This window comes from Phocoena phocoena, chromosome 13, assembly GCF_963924675.1.
Source record: "Phocoena phocoena chromosome 13, mPhoPho1.1, whole genome shotgun sequence".
NCBI classification, from domain to species: Eukaryota; Metazoa; Chordata; class Mammalia; order Artiodactyla; family Phocoenidae; genus Phocoena; species Phocoena phocoena.
Genome location: NC_089231.1, coordinates 72806306 through 72826968, shown reverse-complemented (window position 1 = coordinate 72826968; position 20663 = coordinate 72806306). Strand labels below are relative to the sequence as shown.

At 50.1% G+C, this 20663-nt stretch overlaps 1 protein-coding gene across 1 annotated transcript in view; it reads right to left on the bottom strand.

The window, feature by feature from the left end:
* Positions 1 to 5318: 5318 nt before the first annotated feature.
* ACACB (acetyl-CoA carboxylase beta) overlaps positions 5319 to 20663 on the bottom strand; it is a 97706-nt gene continuing 82361 nt past the window's right edge. The window contains exons 40-52 of the mRNA XM_065889277.1: positions 20014 to 20134; positions 18246 to 18356; positions 17262 to 17405; positions 15861 to 15981; positions 14244 to 14340; positions 12334 to 12430; positions 10843 to 10978; positions 9652 to 9829; positions 7938 to 8050; positions 6804 to 6958; positions 5924 to 6094; positions 5674 to 5810; positions 5319 to 5445 (exon numbers count right to left, since the gene is read on the bottom strand). Coding sequence (XP_065745349.1) covers positions 5319 to 5445; positions 5674 to 5810; positions 5924 to 6094; positions 6804 to 6958; positions 7938 to 8050; positions 9652 to 9829; positions 10843 to 10978; positions 12334 to 12430; positions 14244 to 14340; positions 15861 to 15981; positions 17262 to 17405; positions 18246 to 18356; positions 20014 to 20134 — 1708 coding nt within the window. The remainder of the gene's footprint in view (positions 5446 to 5673; positions 5811 to 5923; positions 6095 to 6803; positions 6959 to 7937; positions 8051 to 9651; positions 9830 to 10842; positions 10979 to 12333; positions 12431 to 14243; positions 14341 to 15860; positions 15982 to 17261; positions 17406 to 18245; positions 18357 to 20013; positions 20135 to 20663) is intronic.

The following is a 20663-nucleotide window of genomic DNA, read 5'->3' as shown; positions in this document are numbered from 1 at the left end:
CCCCTCACAGCGGAGACACCCCCCTTACAGATGGGAAGACCGAGGCCCAGAGAGGGAACACTGAGCCCAGGTCTTCCGATGCCAGGTTCCCATTGTGCCAGACACTGGGAGGACTTTGTCGTTATCGGTAAAATTAGCCTGGCCGTCGGTCACCATCCCATGGTGCCAGGCTCTGGGTGGGCATTCGCTCAGGCAGTGCTGTGAACCCCGTTTACTCTTCAGAAGGCGAGGCTCAGAGAGGCTGGGTAGGACCTGGGGTCCAGTGAAGAGGCAGGACTGAGTCCGTGTGTGCCAGGTCCAGAGTCCGAGCTCAGCAGCACTGCCCGGAGCTGGCTCTTGATGCCCGCCTGGGGTCAGAGAAGGCAGCAAGGTGGGAGGAGGGGGCACCCTTTTCAGCACCAGGCCCTGCGCCAGTCACTGCTGTAAATTAGCTCGTTCCATCCTCGCTACAACCTAAGAGGCGTGTCTTACTAGTTATTACACCCATTTTGCAGACGGAGAAACTGAGGCTCAGAGGACTAATGGAGGTGACTTGCCACCCAAGGTAACAGCAAAAGGGCATATTAATTAGGAGTTGGTTGAACTCTTAAGCCCACCCAGGAAGGGGCTTGCAGCCTCACTGGGGAGACCAGATTCACACACATGCAACAATTAGCAAGTAGGGAAGGTAGGGGATGATGGGGCTGTGGGTGGTATTGGGAAGTGCTGAATGGGGCCCCACCTCAGTGGAGAACAGGCAGGCTACAGGGAGGGGGTGCCTGCAGCAGCCCTGGGTTGCCTTTCTCTCCCCAGCACCCCTCTTCCTCAGCTTGGCTCCAGGGTGGCCCTGTTGACTCAGGCCTGACCAATAAGAGTATCACAACCCCCGGGCATCCCCGGTGACTGACTGGGGGGCAAGTGACTCAGGCCATACTGGTCACAGCCAATAAGCATCACCTGGGGGCTTTGGAGAAGCTCTGAGACACAGGGGTGCCCTCCTCCTGGGGTGCTAAGCTGGGAGGATGGTGGCTGAGTGGCTGGATCACCACGTGGAGAGGGCTGGGGAGCCCTTTCTTGAGTCACATCCATTCCTTACCACAGGCAAATGGGGCCAGGTATGTACAGAGTCAGGGCAAAAATGCCAAGGCCACAGGGTCACGGGCTCTGGGCAAGAGCCCCAGTCACAGCCAGAACCCCACCTGTGCAGGGACCAGGCTGACACCAGAAGAAAGCATAGAGGAGAGACGGAGGAATGAGGCTTAATTGAGGGTTTCTCTGCAGTCGGCCAACTAATGGGAGAAACATACTCATTGCCACCCTTTGAGGGCCTGCCGTGTGCATCGTGGAGTTAAACGCTGCTCCGCCAGCATCTCCCTGCAACAGCACAACCAGACACCCAGCCAGTGGGATGGTCCCATTTCCCAGATGAGAAAACTGAGTCTCAGGTCATGATCGTGCCGCTTTTCTTCCCCCTCCACGAGAAATCACCCACGGTCTAACAACAAAAAGACAAGTAACACTGGCTTACTTGTAGCATGGAGTAAGCAGAGGGGGCTTACTCCATGCTACAATGTGCACCATGACACAGCGTATCTTATTTTTCCCTCCTACTCCCCATGGTGTAAAGCCGCCACCCCCTGTGGTGGGCAGAATAATGGCCCCCAAAGGCAGCCGCATACTAACCCCCAGCACCTGTGACTGTATGCTACACGGCAAGGGGAATTAAGGTAGCAGATGGAATTAATGTCGCTCATCAGCTACCCTTAAGCTGGGAGAGCATCCTGGATTATCCAGGTGGGCCCAATGTAATCACAGGCTCAAAGTAGAAGAGGGAAGTCAATGTCAAGCTCTGAAGATGGAACGAGGCCTCCAGAAGCCTCAAAAGGCAAGAAAACAGATTCTCCCTTTGAGCTTCTAGAAGGACTGCAGCCTTGCCAGCACCCTGATTTTAGCCCAGCGAGACCTATTTCGGACTCCTGACCTCCAGAACTGTAAGAGAATAAATCTGTGTTGTTTTTAAGCCACCGAGTTTGTGCTAATTGTCACAGCAGCCGTAGAAAACAAACACACCCCCATTTTACAGAAGAGGAAACGGAGGCTCAGAGAGGCCGAGTAGCTTACCTGTGATTAGCAAGGGGTAGAGATGGGATTCCGATGACACTCTGCTTCCCCACAGTCAGTCTCAGAGGGCTCAGTGGACACTGTCTACTTGCTGGTTTAAAAAGGAGCCAACGCAGTGGTTGAGACGGATCCGCCTGCCGATGCAGGGGACACGGGTTCGTGCCCCGGTCCGGGAGGATCCCACGTGCCGCGGAGCGGCTGGGCCCGTGAGCCATGGCCGCTGAGCCTGCGCGTCCGGAGCCTGTGCTCCGCGGCGGGAGAGGCCACAACGGTGAGAGGCCCGCGTACCGCAAAATAAATAAATAAAATAAAAAGGAGCCAAAACTCTGAGGTTACGCTGCTGGGATTTAACCCTGGGTCTGCAGATCTCCTGGCCCCTTCCACGGCACCGTACTGCCTGGTGTAGTGTTTGCTCCTGAAGGGCAGTTGGTGGAGGTTAGAGGAAGGATAAAATGTCAGAAGTAGGAGATGAGGTGGTGCCTCTGGAGGATGCTGGTTGTACCGATGCCGTTCCTCTGGGTACAGATGCTGAACCTTCCATCTCCAGAGTCACAGTCCCCTGAGTGCAGGGGTAGCAGGGCAAAGACTAAGTAGGCAGCTGAAACACGGGAAACTTCATTGGCGGAAGGAAGGGAGGCAGGGCAACCGGGGGAGGAGCAACAGAGTGGGCAGCGGAAGCGGAGGCAGAGGAATTGGGAATTTACAGGCCCGCTGGTGGGGTCTGTACATCCCGCCCAAGATGTCTGAGGGATGCAAGGAAAAAGGTTCAATGTCTTTTGAGTTAAAATGGCTTCTAGGCTCCACCCAATAGGATGGCTACCATAAAAAAACAACAAACAGAAAACAACATGGGTTAACGAGGATGTGAACACATCAGAACCCTCGTGCAGTGACGGTGGGAATGTAAAATGCTGTAGCCCCACGGAAAACGGCGACTGTTCCTCAAACACTTAAATACAGATTTGCCACATGACCCAGCAATTCCCCTCTGGGAATATACCCAAAAGAAAAGAAGTGAAAGTAGAGACTCGAACAGATATTTGCCATTCATGTTCACAGCAGCCCAAGTGTCCATCGATGGATGATGGATAACAAAATGTGATCTATATACACGATGGAATTATTATTCAACCTCAAGAAGGAAGGCAATCCTGACACCTGCTACGGCATAAATGAACCTTGAGGACATTATACTAAATGAAATAAGCCGGTCACAAAAAGACAAATACTGTATGATTCTACTTATATGAGGTCCCTAGAATAGCTAAGTTCAGAGAGACAGAAAGTAGACAGAATTGTAGCACCCACCTCAAAAGCTCATGGGATTGCACGGGACGAGGCCAGGGCACTGGAGGTAGCCAGTGGCCGTCACCCTGAGCATTCAGTTTAGACCCGGGCTGCCCACCCAGGCCCCTGTGCATACTCAGTGATCTGATCCTTTCTCCCTTCCCTGGAGGCGCCTGTGCTAAGTCTCTCGAGGGAAGAAAAGTCGACCCCATCGGGGAAAGTCTGTTCAGCTGCCGGCAGACAGCAGCTTGTGTCCATGTTTGAAATTGAGCTGCAAGCATGACGTGGTCCCCCGCTCCCCCGGTGGCCTTCGGGAGGGGAAGTCAAATCAGAGCTTTGTCTTCCTGAGATGGGGGCTTGCACGAGATCTCAGTGGTTGTCGGAGAATGGGCGTGATTCCCCAGTGAGGCGGCCCGCTTTCTCTGGTCCAAATAAGCCAAGGCCAAAGTACTTCCTTCAAAAAATTATTCATTCCACACATTTCCCGGCAGGTTCCTCCGCCCACTGTTCCTGGGTAGCAGCTAGTCATTGACTTATCATCCCTCCCAAACCAGCAGGGCCTCCCCCCAACAGAAAGCATTCAGTTCCCAAAGCAGCATGGACCCTTCCCTGCCCGCTCCAGTCTCAGGATGCGACAACGGCTAATTTATCTTTCTCCCACCCCTCACTGCACCCACACCACCTTCATCGGCCAGAGCTGTCATTGGCCGATGGCCTCAAACATCCTCCAGCAGCCCAGCTTGTAGGGGCTTCCCCGGGCAACCTCGCTGGCCTCCAAGTTGGACAGGTGTAATGTCTGGTGTCCTCAAACTGCCCATCACAGCAGTGGAGGGTGGCCAACTCCCTCCCATCACTGGCACCCAGGGACAGACGGATGGGCCCAGAAGGATCGCAGGTCCTGACGCTGTGCGGCCTTCAGAGCTGGGTACTGGCGGATGCAGTGCGAAGCCCTCCCTGAGTGAATCAGTGTGGTCCTCGTGCTCCAGTCCTCGGGAACCAACAGCTCTGTCCGTCAGGGCCAGATCCCACCGACGGACATTGAGGCAAGAGGCGAAAGCGTGAAGGTGACCCGAAGGGCCCTCCAAGGCAGGTGATGGCAAGCACAGCGGTGACACCTGTGAGCAAGCTGGGCTGCGGGTTTGGAGAAGGCTTTCCTTCTCTTCTTTGTCCTCCCAACCTGGGCTGGAGGATGCCTGCCTCTTCATGCACCCTCCAGGACATGGGAGGGCTCGTCCTCTCCTCCTCGGAGGGAAGGGGCAGGCAGAGGGCTGTGAATCACATAAAAGAAGTCTCCCAATGCCCTTGAACCTACGGCGATGCAATTCTCTGCTAATGAGAGAACTAAGCCTGGTAATGGGACGTTGCTAGTGATTCGCTACTAGGGGCCACATGGGGAGCAAAATACCATTTTACACTCTTAATAAAAAATCATTCATACCCTTTCCTGGGTAACTCAACAGGATCCGAATAAGCACCGTTACAAAAATAGGTTTTCTCTTGTCTTGTCTCTATTTTTCTTCCTTTGTTATGCTGCTATGAGATGCTTACCTCATGAGCTGGTCTCAGAGTAAAAATAATAATAAAGATTCCATGCTCTGATATAAAATGAGCCTAAAAAGAACACCTGGATCCCACAAAGCAGGCACCGGAAAGTGGCTGGAAACTGGGGTGTTTGGGTTCAATTCAATTCAGTGACGCAGTAAAATGTCTTAAGAGACAAAACACAGACTTGCCAACAATGAAGAGGAGGTGATTTCTGCTTGGAAGGGGCCACTTCTGAGCCTTTTATTGAAACAGGAGCGACTTGGGGGTCAGCAGCCTTGCAGCAATTTTAAAAAGCAAACTCCCAAGGTGCAGGCGAGGGCCTGCAGTCAGCAGATCAGTGTGGTTTCTCTTGCCCGTGGACCTGCAAGTGGCCGGCGGGACCGGGGTCAGGTGGAGGCCGGGCTGTCCATGGTGGACAGGAGGTGAATGATCCGGGCCCGCTCGGCCGGGCTGACGTGCTGACATATGTACACCACGGAGTCCACGGCCACCTCGGGGTTTTCTTGAACCAGGCTGCATGGGAGGGGAAAGAAGGGCGAGGTCATTCCTGCCCCTGAGTTCAATGGGCCCTACGGCAGCCCCAGATCCCTGTGCAGGGCCCCTTCCCATTCCTGGGGGAGGGCAGCCAACCACCCAGAGCTCCCAACACTCTTCCTGCTGTGGTCACTGTCACGCGAGTCCTGGCTTTTGCGCTCGCTGACAAGTCCAAGAGGTGGGTGGGCAGGCGGGGCAGGCACTCACCCTCGGATGGTCTTGAGGACAGAGTCTCGCTTCAAGTACTCTATGTTCTCGCGGATGGTGGAGCGCAGCCCCTCCCCCGCCTGCCAATGCTGCTCCAGCCACTGCACCGCTGTCTGGTTGTTGTCCCACAGGTAGGCCTGGGGAGCGAACAGAGGCTGCGTCAGGGAGGGACACCCTGCCGGGCGGGGCTCCCCCTCGGGCCCCCCTTGGCCCCCGCCTGCCAGCCCACCCATCTCTGCCCCAGGCCCACCTTGACGGCCCCCTCCATCTCCATGAACCAGCGGCGCAGCATGGACTGGACGTGCACGTGGCTGAGGTCGCTGCAGGCCTGCAGGACCTCCTGCTTGACCTGGTCCTCCAGCAGCAGGCGACGCAGGCGCCAGTACAGGAAGGTGCGGGCAGTCTTCCAATCCAGGATGTCCTGCGGACAAGCCCCGGGCCTGAGCCCCCAGAAACGGTGGGGCAGGGGACTCAGGAGGCTGCCGGGGCCCGGCCCTGTGCTGGGGAAGGCTCTGGGACCATTCCCATTTTACAGGCCGGGAAACTGAGGCTTGGGGAGGCGGCAGAGGCAGGACACTGCCAGGTCTCTAGGCTGCCTCTCCTGGGGAACAAACCTGGCGCCCACGTCCACCTCCAGACACAGAACACGGGCTCACCAGAGGTACGGAGGGCTTAGGCGAAGTAGGAAGGAGCACGGGACGCAGGGCGAGCAGGACTGGGGATGTCCTCGTGGGGACAGGGCAATAGGGCGGGGTTGTGATGGTCAGTGGTGGGTGAATGCAGGGTGGGAACAATGGTTCACAAATCTGGACCAGCAGTTCTAAACACACACAGAGGTTAGACTGGTGGTTCCCAAACTTGGCTACCTATTGGAATTTCTTGGGGATCTGAAAAAAATATATACTGATGTCTGGCTTCTCCCCACTCCCACCACCCATATTCTGATTTAATTGGTCTGGAGAGCCACCTAGGCACTAGGATTTTTTTTTGTTTTAAAGCTCCCCAGGTGATTCTAACGTGTGGCATTTGACTCATCCCAAAGCCCTGAGCCCAAATATCCTCTGTGTGTTGGAAACCAGGTGACCTCAGGATGGGCCATTCGCGCCGACCCTAGAGCTGCAGGCTCTTACAGAGATGGTACCCTTCTCCAACATCCTGCTGGGCTTGTCGTGGAGGTCGGCGAACTGCACTGCCACCTGGTGGTAGATGGGCAGCAGCAGGTCCTCCCGGGCCTTCAGCTGGCCCTCCAGCTCCTTGCGGTGCTTGTCGGAGAGCTCAGACATTCCTGCAGGCAAGGGCAAGAACCAGGGTGGGCAAGACAGGCCTCAGCTTTAACTCTGATAATGCCCAGAAGTCAAGTCGCTCGTGCAGTCTCAAAAATGCATCCAGATTTGCAAGACAGCATTCAACACGCAACTTCAAATTTATCCCCTTTTATCAGGCCTGTTGTGCTTACAGGACACTATCAGTTACCATTTTTAATATATATGGTAAAATCTAATAAGGGAATATTATAAACAAGTCTATGCCAATTCGATAATTTAGATGAAATAGACCAATTCCTTGAAATATACAAACTATGAAAGCTCACCTAAGAGGAAACAGATTAAACTGAACATTCCTATATATAATAAAGAAGTTGAATTTGTAGTTAGAAACCTGCTATCAAAGATTTAAAGACATAGTGCCAATTCAAACTCAGAAAATAGGAGGAAACACTTCTCAACTCACCCTGTGATATCAGCATTACCCTGATACCAAATCAAAGAAATTATACACCCGTCATCACCATCATCATAAATCCTGTGAATTTATGACACAGATCAGTCATAAAGACACTGACACCTAACATGGACTTTTAAAGAGAATTACACCTAAAGTTACAAGTGAAACAAAGCTGTCACTCAAACAAAAATATGTCTGATGGAAAAATTCTAAAGGGTAATTTTGCTACCAAAATTCTAATGTTTCTTATTGGCTCGAAATACTTCAATTATTATATCTTGTGTGTGCCGAGAAATACATTCACTAAGGCACAGTGTATATTTTTCAGTGTGCTGAGAAATACATTCACTAAGGCACAGTGTATATTTTTCAATGTTGAAGGAGTTGATACATGTATGTGAACATTTAAAATATCTCATAATTTTTGCTGCTGTGTTTCGGTATGTCTTCACTATTTTTAACATACCAGAAACCTCCAGCAATGAGAGGGCTGAGCCTCTGTTGACCTCTGAGAAGTGATTCATTTCCGACCCACTCACCTAGCTGTTCCACAAGCTTCTGGTAAATTGGGTCGATTCTTCTCATGGTCTTTACCAGATCTTTCTTCCGGTACTTAATCTCAACTGTTCCCTCTGGCTCCAGAACACTCGCTCTGAAAAAAACAGCAGCGGGTGGGGGTGGTGTGTGAGGTGTCCCCCAGCAAGCGACAGCCAGAGGACACGGCAGGGGGAGGCAAGACAGCCAGGAAATCTGGTGTCAGTCCTCTGCTCTTTCACTGACTCACTGTGTGACCCTTGGCAAGTCACTTCCCCTCTCTGGTCATCTGCTTCTACATCCATAGAATGAAGAACTAAACCAGCTTTTAAAATAAAGTGTTCTGGGACTTCCCTGGCGGTCCAGCGGTTCACACTCCGTGCTTCCACTGCAGGGGGCGCGGGTTTGATTCCTGGTCGGGGAACTAAGATCTCACATGCCTCATGGTGAGGCCAAAAAGTAAAAAATGGAATGGACTATTCTGAACTCTGGAAGGCCCTTTCAGCTCCAAGAGCGTATGACTTTCTCCAGAACAACATAAGCCTCGAGCTCTTCAGCCACAGTCCTTTGTGGCCTTCCTAATCTCTGCTCTCCTAGGGCCAGGGTACTGTTTCTGATCTCCTTAAAGCACACAAAGGCACACTGAGGGATCCAAGGTATGAGTGACCCTCTCATTCCCAACTCTCTCACTCACCCCTCAGGCTCCCCCTGCCCCCTTTTCTTTTGATAGCATGGAAACCCTGAGCAATACTATATGTAGCTCTGAGCTTCCTGGTGGCCAGAGTGAAAAGTTAATGATGACCCCATTCAAGGCTGTTCTCGTCCTGAGTCTTCCTGGAGGGTGATCTCAGCAGCCTTCCATGAAGGTCTAGGGCCACTGAAGGCAGGGCAGGTTTGGCTCATTTGCACCATATCACAATGCCTAACCCACCGCCTGAGACATAGGAGGTACCTACTAAATATTCATTGGATTAAGGAATGAATAAGGGAATAGACACAGGAAGAAGGTGCCTATCTATATTTTGGGCAGAACTACTCTTGAAGCCTTTAGAGTTTACACAGCATTTGGCATAGTCTTCATTTTGAAGGCACTCAAACACTGAGTTGCAAGTATTATTGTAATTATCCTTTCTGTAAGAGTTCCTGGGATGAATTCCTGATTCAAAAAAAAAAAAAAGTGCCAAGAAGGTTTCTCTCCCCTGAAGAACTGGTATCCTCTCATGCAAGTATTCATTCAGTCATTTGTTTGGCCAGTATTTCCCAAGCACCCACTAGGAGTCAGGCACTGTACTGGGCCCTGGGTTATATAAAACTGAAAAAAACCCAGTCTCTACAGAAGAGCTTTGGGAGAGACTCAGAGTCTAGTAAGAACTAGATGACTGGTCATATTTCCCTTTTCATCCTGGCTGCCAGGAAGCTCAGATGCTTTGGGTCTTTCTTAATTTGATTACAAACTTCCTTGGGAAGCAGGTGAGTATAAGTGATGAAAGAAGAGACAATTCCTCCACCACTTCTGGGCTCCAGCCACTAATTCTACTGAGACCATCCAGTCACACACTGGATGCTAGTTTCAGATTGGTAAAACTGGAGGCTCTCTGTCCCTTCAGAAACTCAGAACACCCCTGTGATCCTCAAGCCAGTGGCTCAAAGGTGACGGGGCCTAAGGACTGGGAGTGAGAACAAGAAAAGGCTAAGGTGGGTTGGGGGTGGCGCATCCACCTGCTCTCTTTGTCCGCGTATATTTCTATGCACAGTGGGTTGATGGAGGTGTCCATGACCGCCCAGGAGCCTCCCCGGAGCTCCGCGCAGGGCGGGATGTAGATCAGGACAGGCTGTTTGTACTTCCGGAGGCCATCCACGATGTAGGCTCCAAACTTCAGCACCTGGTCGTACATGTCTGAAAGGCAAGGCAGCCGCCCGGTGAGGTGACTGCAGGCCCCGGTCTTCGCTGTCCTGGGGGTTCTGGGAGAGCGTGGTCAGCTGGGAGGCTGTACAGCGCTACGGAAAGACTCTCACTGGGCCGAGAGGCAGGAACCGGCCCAGGCACAGATTGCTCCCTAAGTGCTCACGGGACCTTGGACGGGTCCCCCTCCCTTCCTGGGCCTCAGTGTCCGCACCTGGAAAAAGAGGCACAGAACGATTTCTAAGATTCCTTCCAGCTCTGACTCCGAGATGCACCTGGCCTGTCCCACTATTCCCAGAACGGAACCCTCCCCAACAATAACACAGGCCCTTCGCTCCTGTCCACAGGCAGATGGTCCTTACTTTCTACCAAGAGGCGTCCATCCACTACCAGGCACCCTACATGGTAACAACAGCACCATAACAAAATCCACCATAATCACACTGGGAGTAAACACCACGTGCCAGTGATGGGCTCAGCGAGTCCTCACCTTGGCCCCTGAGTTGGTCTTATTCTTACTCCCCTCATAGAGGAAGGAAACTGCGGCTCGGAGCAGTCACCCACCCAGCAAGGATTCAGACCAGGTCTGCCGGCCCCCGTCCGGCTCTTTCCTCAACATCCCACTGATGGTCACCGTATCTTGAAGTGCGCTTGGTGGCTTCAAAAGCACTTGCCTGACTGTCAGGTCACTGATGCTCACAGCAGCCCCCTGAGGAGGGCAGGCGCCTTCTCCCCATCTTACCAAGCGGGGAGGTGACAGCCCAGGTCACTGGGCAGCTTCCCGGGGCCGCCCCTGCCTCCCCTGCCTCCCCTGCCACTCCTGGTGTGACGGTGACCTCTAGCAAGTCACACCAGTCACCCTCAGTTCCTCAACTGTAAAACGGGCAGCGTTACCTGAATGGCTCAGGGTTGGGGGAGCTGAGCTAAAGTGATGGTGGGACCCCGAGGGGGCTGTCCTGAGTGCTGACCCCGAGGCTTCAGGGCACCCACAAGGAAGGCCACTTTACCTTTCATGCCACCGGAGAACCCCCTCCAGTTGGCAAAGATCATGAGGGGCAACTTCTCCCGGTTGAAATCCTGGATGGCCTGCGCTGTCTTGTAGGCCGAGTCTGGGAACCACACCTGGCCGGCCTGCTGGATTATCTGGAACACAGAGTGGCCTGGGTCCGATTCCTCTGTGCAAGGGCAGCCCCGGAACACGGGACGGCCACACACTTCACCCCGGAGGACAGGCAGTCTGATTTGAGTTGGCACCAAGCCAACAGCTCGTCTGTAACCCTCAGACACGTGACCCTCACGCTGCAGCCCAGGGAGGTTCCCGTTGCCCACTGACAGGCACCAAGCTAGAAGAGGCCACTGAGTGGGGTCCGAGGACCTGCCCTCTGACTTCTGAACTCCTCCCAGTATGCGGTGTGGCCCACCCTAGAAATAGCAACAGCGATGGGGGCTGGAGGTGGGAGGGATTCCTAGGGACCCGTCATCCTCTGAGGAAGACAGTGCAGAGCATATGCACCCCACAGAGTGTGCTGAAGCCCCCCCAGGGCCAAGGACTCCCCTGAGTCTCTGAGCGGGAAAGACAGACGTGTGACCACCTAGGACCCACTCTTGTCAGCTGAGCCAGCCAACACAGCAGCCCCAGCAAAACTACCGTGAGATGTCACCTCACACCTGTCAGAATGGCTATCATCAAAAAGTCTACAATAACGAATGTTGGTGAGGATGTGGACGAAAGGGAACCGTCGTACGATGCTGGTGGGAATGTTAATTGGTGCAGCTACTCTGGAAAACAGTAAGGACGTTTCTCAAAAAGCTAAAAATAGAACTAGCAGACAATCTGGCACTTCTACTCCTGGGTATATATCCAAAGAAAACAAAAACACTAATTTGAAAAGATACACGCACCCCAATGTTCATAGCAGCACTATTTACAATAGCCAAGACATGGAAGGAACCCAAGTGCCCACCAACAGATGAATGGATAAAGAAGATGTGGTATATATATACAACGGACTACTATTCAACCATTAAAAAGAATGAAATTCTGACATTTGCAGCAATGTGGATGGACCTAGAGAATATTATACTTAGTGAAATAAGTCAGAGAGAGAAAGACAAACACAGGATGATATCACTTATATGTAGAATCTAAAAAATAATACAGATGAACATATACGCAAAACAGAAACAGGCTCACAGATAGAAAACAAACTAGTGGTTACCGAAGGTGAAAGGGAAGGTGGGAGGGGCATATTAGGGGTACGGGATTAAGAGATACAAACTGCAATGTATAAAATAGATAAGCAACAAGGATCTATTGTATAGCACAGGGAACTATAGCCATTATCTTGTAATAACTTTTAATGGAGCATAATCTGTAAAAATGCTGAATCACTGTGCCGTATACCTGAAATGAATATGATAATGTAAGTACACTACACTTCAATTAAAAAAAACCAAAACGACACGAAAATAGCAGCCCCAGCTCCCTGGCCCCTAACCTTGGCCTCGGAATCCAGGTTGGCAGGGTCTGCGGGCACAGCCAACTCCACTGCCCGTGTCTCTGCAGCGATCACTCCGACGGGGATCCCCCCGAGCCTGCAAGGTGGAGCACAAGGGAACTGGGGCGCTGGGCAGCATCCCAGGCAGATTCGGGGAGCGGTGGGTCCAGCCAGCTCGAGCTGGTATTCTACGGGCATAGGGGCTGGGTCCTGGGTGGCCGGGATGAGGGCATACAGAAGACTGTTTTCAGTCTGGCAGGTTATTCTACCGGAAGGCAAAGCAGCAGCCCCAAAGCAGTGAAAAGCCTCACAAACTAGCAGGCTGGCAAGGTCCTCTGGGTGCCCTTGTTGGGGCAACAGCGGCCATGTTTGGGGGGAGGGTCAGGCCAGTGCAGGGACGGGGGCAGCACTGTCCACTAGAACTTTCCTTGATGATGGCCACGTTCTCCATCTGCCTGACCAGTGTGGCAGCCGCGAGCCGCACGTGACCACTGAGCATTTGCAATGCGGCAGGGACAGCGGAGGAACTGAATATGTGTCACGCTCTTTCACTGTAACTCATCTGAATTTGAACTGTCACGTGTGGCCAGCAGCTACCACGGTGGACAGCGTGGGTCCAGACACCACGTCACATCTGGAAAAGGGCTGAGGGATGCTGAGCCTGAAGGAGCTTCAGTCGTGGGGAGTCCGTGGCATCGGTATCTATCACCGCTTACCACTGGCTGCCCCCGGCCACAGGCGGCACTTAATTACTCTCATTTACACTCCCAACAGTTGTATGAGGCAGGTTTGGGGAGAGCAGTCTTCAAATAGAGAGCTTCCTTATGGAGGGAGGAGTAGATTTCATCTCATGTTTAATAAACATATTAAAAAAAATAAAACACTTATGGAGAAGCAGCTAAGTTCCAATACTAGGCTTAGTATTTTCATAGTAATTGCAGGGAGGTAAACAGTAGCAACGATAATGACAGTGATGGGAGCTGCTACCACCCGTGGAGTGGTTATGACTTTTTAAAAGCTTTTTGTTTATTTATTATTTATTTTTTAATGTTTTGGCCGCGTTGTGTGGCATGCGGGATCTCAGTTCCCTGACCAGGGAGCAAACCTGCGCCCCCTGCGGTGGAAGCGTGGAGTCTTCACCACTCGACCGCCAGGGAGCTCCTTGTTTATATTTTAAGTGCCTAACGTACGTTATCTCTTCTAATCATCACAACAATCCTTTGGGGTGGGGGAGGTGTCGAACTATTACCCCCATTTTACAGGTGAGGATGTAAAGGCCCAGAGAGCTCAGGTCCAAGTCCAAACCTGGACTTGAAGCAACTACATCGTGTCAGGAATCTGAGTGGTAAATTATGAGGATGCTGCTTTGGGCTCCATATAAAGAGGAACTTTTGGGCAGCTGGAGTGATCCAAAAAGATAAGGGCTACACCACTGAGGAATGAGAGGCTCCGCTTTCAAAGCATTCAAGCATTTAAGCCTTCTGCCAGCTATGGTCTACAACAGGGGTTCCTGCCTGTGGCCCTCCTGAAATGGGAGTTCAGAGTTCTGACTGTCTGCGCAGTTTCCGGGGGGAGTACCACCTTCTGATTCCCAAAGGGGTCCATGGCCCCCCTGGCTAGGGAGCCCTGCCCCAGGGGAAGACACGAGGGGCAAGGGTGCTGGCCCCCAGCAAGAGGTTGGCTGAGATGGCTTCTAAAGCCACAGACAAATCCAGACTTTATGAAGAAGTTCATCATCCAGAAAACCATCCCCCCTGCCCCCCACTGGTTTTTCTTTCAGAAAATCCTGGGACCAGGAAAAAAGTGTCCCTAGGGGCCACCTAGGAGGAAAGAATCCCTGGCTTTGTACCTGGGAGTCCCAATACCTGGGGAGGCCAGGTGTGTGCTGCCTGCCCCATCCTCAGGGTTACCTTGCTCGTCCCGTGACCACGGTCTGGGCCCAGGGCACCATGATTTCCTTGAAACTGCCCTGGTCGAAGAATCCACTCTGCCAGGATCCCTTCAGGGCTGTGGGCAGAAGCGCAGAAGCCCAGGTCAGGGGCCGGGTTGATAAGGGCCCCCCTCAGCGTCCGCCTGGAGGAGCTGGCTGCTCTCCTGTCTCTAAGGACAGCCTGACCTTGACAGCCCAAATACCTTTTTTCCTGGAAAACTACACAGATACCGACCCTTCCCCCGCCCCCCAACACACAAAACCAGGGCTGCAAAAAATACAGCAAGTCAGGAATTCAGTCCATAAGAACATCCAACTATATACATCAACTCCTGTCAAGGCCAAACACAAGGAGACCCTAATCACAGTCTCTGCCTTTTCTTCCCAAGAGGCAAAGAGAGCTGATGGATGCCTTTGGAAGGTAGGATTTCAAGAAGGGACCACCTGCCCCAAAAAACTCATCCCTGACATGGTGGCCGCAGCTTCAAAACCATATAACTGGGAAGAAAGTGTTCAATTTGAGAGAGAGAGAATGAATGTGATGATGTCAATTGCAGCCATCCCTGGAGAGGACGTGGGGCCAGGAATCCACACCACGGTGTAAATGACTGCAGTTTGGACACGAGGTGCCAGGTAGCATGAGAGATCTCAAGTTGCAGGAATGGGAGGTTGGGCTTCTGGGAACAAACAGCCCAGCCTCAGTGTCTGCCTGGGGGCTGGCCCGACTAGCCGGAGAAAACTGTCAGTAACGTATCAGGCGTTTTTTAAATCAAGATAAAGCCAGTGCTCGCAGGCGAGAGAGCCCAAGAGAAATGGCAGAGGGAGAAGCAGGGCATGGGGCTTCTTCTGCTGGCAAGGCCTGGCACGCTCCTGGCAGCACGTCCCCTGCCCCACACAGCTGGATGGGGAGGCCAAGTTCTAAAGGGGACAGTGTGTGAAATTCTAGACTCGGGATTGTGGTAACAGGGGCGGCTCAGCTTTCCTGTTCTGGTTGCTCCGAATGTAATCAAATACTTCCAGGAGGCCTACCTGTCCCTTTGAGAGAGAGAGAGAGAGAAAGAGAAAGTGAGAGAGAAAGAATTGTGCGTGTGAAAGCATGTGGGGGCACATGGGTGTGTTTGCACATGTGTGTGCACATCTATCCATGTGAATCTGCAAACGTGGGGACAGAAGAGGCTAAGTTGCTCGTCCTGAGTAAACTCATGGCGAATTACCTTATTAGGTTTAGCCAAATAGAAAAAGAAAGAGAGAGAGAAGCATTCTTCTCTTTGAAACCCTGATGTCACAGCACCAGAGTTTCCACCTATGTAACCACATTTGGGGAAATTTGGGGAGGGCGGCCATGACCTCTGCTACCCTTCACCTCCATCCATCAGCTCCAGAAACCAGAGGCTGTTTCCACCCCTTCTTGGTCAATAGCTCAGGAAAAGCTTAGAGAAAAATCTCCATTCCTCCACCCCCTTTGCATTCGATCTCAGGTGTATCCCTCTGAGATATCTGACCAAGTAACAGTGGTTCTATCGACACGTTCCTTTATCCCAGGTGCAGAAAAGAAGCCCCAAGACCCAGGTCTCAGGCAAAGCCCTTTAGGACTTACTTGGGTGAGGCCTTCCTGCAAGCAACCAGCGGGGGTCATAGGGTGAGCGAGATGGTTGGAATTCAATCTCTCTGTCAATGGGGTCAGTGGGTGTGATGATTGGGACAGGGCTGCGATTATCCTAGAAAAGAAAGCCAGGTCTCCAACTCAGTCCTCTGTGCTTGTCAATAACGTCTGCAGCCTGCTCTTTGCCCTCCTCTCCTCCTCTGGTGGTGATGCCTGGTTACGTGACAGAAGCTCAACCCCAAATAGCTCATCACCACATTTACGAGTAGCATTTGGTGAGGGGCCTAGTAAGCGCCGGGCTTTACACATCATGTCACTTAACCATCATGATAACACCCTGGGGTGGGTGCTATTGTTACTCCCATTTCACAGATGAGGAAACCGAGGCTCAGAAAGATTAAGAGATGGTCCTGAGGCCTCATTACTACGGAGGAGGAAGCCAAGAATCAAATCGAGCCTGACTGCAAAGCTTGAGGATTCTCTGTTGTCCAATGTTACCTCTTTTGATGAGAGGAAATGCCACCTTTTTGTTGTTGTTGTTAGAGAACAGCCTTTTATTCTGTTTGTTCAGGCACCAACCATCAACTATTCCCTTAGAGAATTTACAATGCCACTGAAATAGTACAGAGGTGATTTTTTTTTTGTAAATTAAGTATAAACTATTTCCCTGGGTATAAAGAGGATATTTAGCAATTAACTTTCTGAGTTGTGGGATTAACAAACAAAGATTTAAAAATAAATATTAAAGTTGCTGATGTTCGACATTAAAATTCAAAGCACCTTGTGTGTAAAAGTCTAGCTGTATTATCTCAGGGTAATTCGTTTGCTCGTAATCGTCATACAGGATGGCATGTACATTTTAGAGGCTTGTTTCCACCCACTCACTGGCCATATTACCTTGGACAAGGCACTGCATTTCTTTAAATCTCAATTTCCTTATCTGTAAAGTGGTAATAATAATAGCGACTCTCCAATAGGGCTGTTGTGAGGATTTAACAACATTATGAAGATAAAGGGCTTCACATAATGACTTTAGTAAGTGCTCAGCAAACATCAGTGATGACTCTTAAATCTTGGTCTTGGTGTAGGAGTTGTAAGAACTCTATTTTGTTTTTAAATGCATTAAATACATCATTCCACATTTAACACATGTCCACCCACACTGAAATTGCCACCTCTTTCTAAAGGATTGACAGAGAGCATCCTTACAACAGCATTAAAAAAAAAGCAAAGAACAGCAAGTACAGGGCTTGGTATCAGAGAGGGAAGGAGGGAGGAGTAAAGAAAAATTAAACCCAGACACATCTTCAATGCTCCCTGTTCCCCACACCACCTGGCAAATGAACTTGACAACAGAGTCTTCCAGGCTCTTAGCTCCAGGGGGGGATACTGCACCTTTGGCATATAGGACAGCCACTCCAGGATGGTACAAACACCCTCGAAGTCGTCCGGCACGGTGACGTGGGAGACACCATTGTAATGCATGATCTGCACGCCGCCCAGCTGGTTGTTGGATGTGTAAACGTCTCTGCCCAGGACCTGCTTTGACATGGCAGGGTTAGCAAGGTTCTGTTCGGAAGTCATCTCCCTCAGTGGTCCTCAACCCTGGCTGCATGTTAGAATCATCTGGGAGCTTTCAAGAGTCCCGATGCCCTGGCTGTACCCAGACCAATTACATCAGAATCTTTGGTATTTTCTTTTTTAACTTCCAGAAAATTCCAATATGTAGCACAATTTGAGAACCAGTGATCCAAGCTGATTACTCTAGTCAACTCCAAAGCAAAACCCTACCTAACATTTCTGATGCAGCAGGTCTGCAGTGTGGCCTGAGAATTTGCATTTTGTGATCCCAGGTGATGCTGTCGATTCAGGGGCTGGACTTTGAGACCCTCATTGGGGTTTTAGCAGATATTATGTTATGGAGGCTTTACAGCAATGTGAAAAGCATTTTAATACAGTGAAAAAAGTCGAATGAAGCTGCACTCATCAGGAGTCTAACCATGTTAAGATATAAGACGAGAGGAAAATACACCAAAATTATAGTAGGAGCCAAATTACTTTTGGGGGTGTCTTTTTCCAATTTTTTGCAATGTGTAATGCCATTTTAATAATTTTTAACATTTCAAAAATATTTAAAAATTTAAATTACAGTAATACAGAGTTAGTTCCACCAGGAGAGCCTAATATATATACATATTTTTGGGGGCTCATAAGAGGCCCATATAACTGCAAAATGGAAAAACAGCTCTTACATCAGTAGGCATGAAACTGGTTTCAGGTTGAGAAAAATCCCCCATCCGGGACACTGGGAAAGTTAAAATGACCCCTCCCCCACCCCACCCCTACATGTCCACTCCCCAGTGGCCCCTTCAAGGTCACCTTGTTGAGAGCCATTGCCCCTGTCAGGATGATGTGGGAATTCTCCACCTGGATCACTCGCTGGCCCAGCCTCACCAGGTAGGCCCCGATCCCAAGGGCTCGGCAGGTCACCTGTGGAGACAGGATCCCTCCTGCATTCCCCAGGGCCACGTGCCCCACCTCCCACAGTGGGGACAGCCCAGGGACCCGCTGGGCACCAACGGAAGCTAAGCTTGGCCACTGGCAACCTGATTGGAGGCCAAACAGCGTGACACAAGCCTTCCTTCAGGGTGCCTGACCTCGGCCTCCTAACCAGAAAGAATGGCGTTAGCAAAGAAGAGTGTTGTAAAGACAGCAGAAGTGGAATGTTCTGGTTCTTGCTTCAAGAGGCATGTCTGTGGCTCTTCCGAGCTTGGTCACTCCTGAGACATTGCAGCCGTTCACACAACCAAAGGAGGCCTAGGCGGGCGTGTGAAACTGGAAAACTCCGAGCGAGGTCTGTACTGAGTTAACAGTATTGTGTCAACGTCAATGTTGATCACGTCCGATGGTTATACTGTCATGGGGGAAGCTGGGTGATGGGTACACAGGACCTGCCTATGCTATCTCGTATCTGGTGTGTCCTAAACTATTTCAAAATTAAAAGACATACAGGCAGATCTCGTGTTATTGCACTTCACGGATATTGCTTTTTTTTTTTTTATAACAAACTTAAGGTTTCTGGCAACCCTGTGTGTCAGATGACGGTTAGCATTTTCTAGCAATAAAGGGTTTTTTAACTAAGGTGTGTACATTTAAAAAAGACATTAATGCTATTGCACACTTAATAGACTACAATATAGTGTAAACGTAACTTTTACATGGACTGAGAAACCAAAAATTCCGTGTGACGTTTATTGCTATATCCACTCTATTGCAACATTTGCTTTAAGGTAGAGGTCTGGAACCAAACCTGCAACATCTCTGAGGTGTGCCTGTCTGTATATATATAAATAAAAGATACATATATGTTTATATATTTTTGGAATATATAAAGATATACATATCTTTTTATATCCTTCAAAATAAAAATATTTTTGAATATGTAAATATATGCATAAATCTTTTTATTTTGAAATATATATGAAACATATTTAAATGACATCTAGAAAACAAGCCTTAGGAAGACACTCATGGCCAACATCTTCCACCTTGGAAACTGAAGATACAACACTGAAGGTAAAAATCATATCTTGAGGGACAGTTTACCATTGAAAAGTACTACTGCTACGACTCTACCAGAAACAGAAAATATTTTTGAAAAGGCCAAACTGGGGAGCGGGAAGAGAGTCATTTAGTACCAGTTACAATCAGACAAAAGTTCTTCTAAATACTCAGTACCTTTTAAATAAGAGGTGATTGGCCCCTGATTCAAACCAACCAACTCTGACAAGATATTTTTGAGATAACACTTCAAACTGAACCCAAACTGTGTTCTGATGATATTAAAGAATTGCCACTGATACTGTTGGGTGTAACAGTACTGTGGTTATGTTTTTAAAAAAATTAATCTAGTAAAGATCCACATTGGGGTACTTACAGATGGAAAGATATAAGTGGAGTTTGCTTTAAAATATTCCAGAACAGGGGGGCAGAGGGACTGGGGACATAGGAATGGTTACACGTTGATCATTGTTGGAGCTGGGGATGAGTACATAGGGCTCATTAGCAATTCTCTTTGTTTTCTTGACTATTTTAAAGTTTCTATAATAAAAAGTTGAGACGGAAAAGAAAATAGGAGGGGACTCACCAAGCTGATGGTGACAATCTCATCATAATCCAGGGAGGTCTCTCCAGCAATCATGCCTGAGCCCCTCAGGTTCTCTACGCCCAGGCCATCCTCCTTCCCAATGATATCCGTGATGACATACCTTCAAGAACCAAATGCGAGTTAAACACTGAGCTCTAGCCCAGAAAAATCCAAGGCTGATGCGTTTCCCAAGGACCCGAGGAAGAAAGGCTAAGCAAGGTGAGGGATTGGAAGGTGATAAAGCAGCCAGAGGTGAGATGAAGGCAGGGGTCTAGGCCCCTGATGACTGGCCCTAAAGTTTCTAGAAGGGCAAGTACAGCATCAATAATCATCACCCCTCCAACCAAAGATAAAGTTTGCCTATTCAGAGGCTGTCCAAATGAAATGTCACCCCACCCTGCATTCCTCCAGAAGCAATCTAGAATAGCCTTTGGTCTACAGAGACATGGGGGTATGCAAGGAGAAGCCACGTGGTTCATAATCAATCAGTCAGTCAAGATTCCATGGCCATATAAGTACACTGTACAGCCTAACCCATTAGGGATTCACACGGCATTTCAGTGCATTAAATGTTCTGAGAAGGCCTGCGATAAAGATGCTTGTTGGATCTCATTTAACCCAGTGTTTCCCAAACTTACTTGACTATGGAA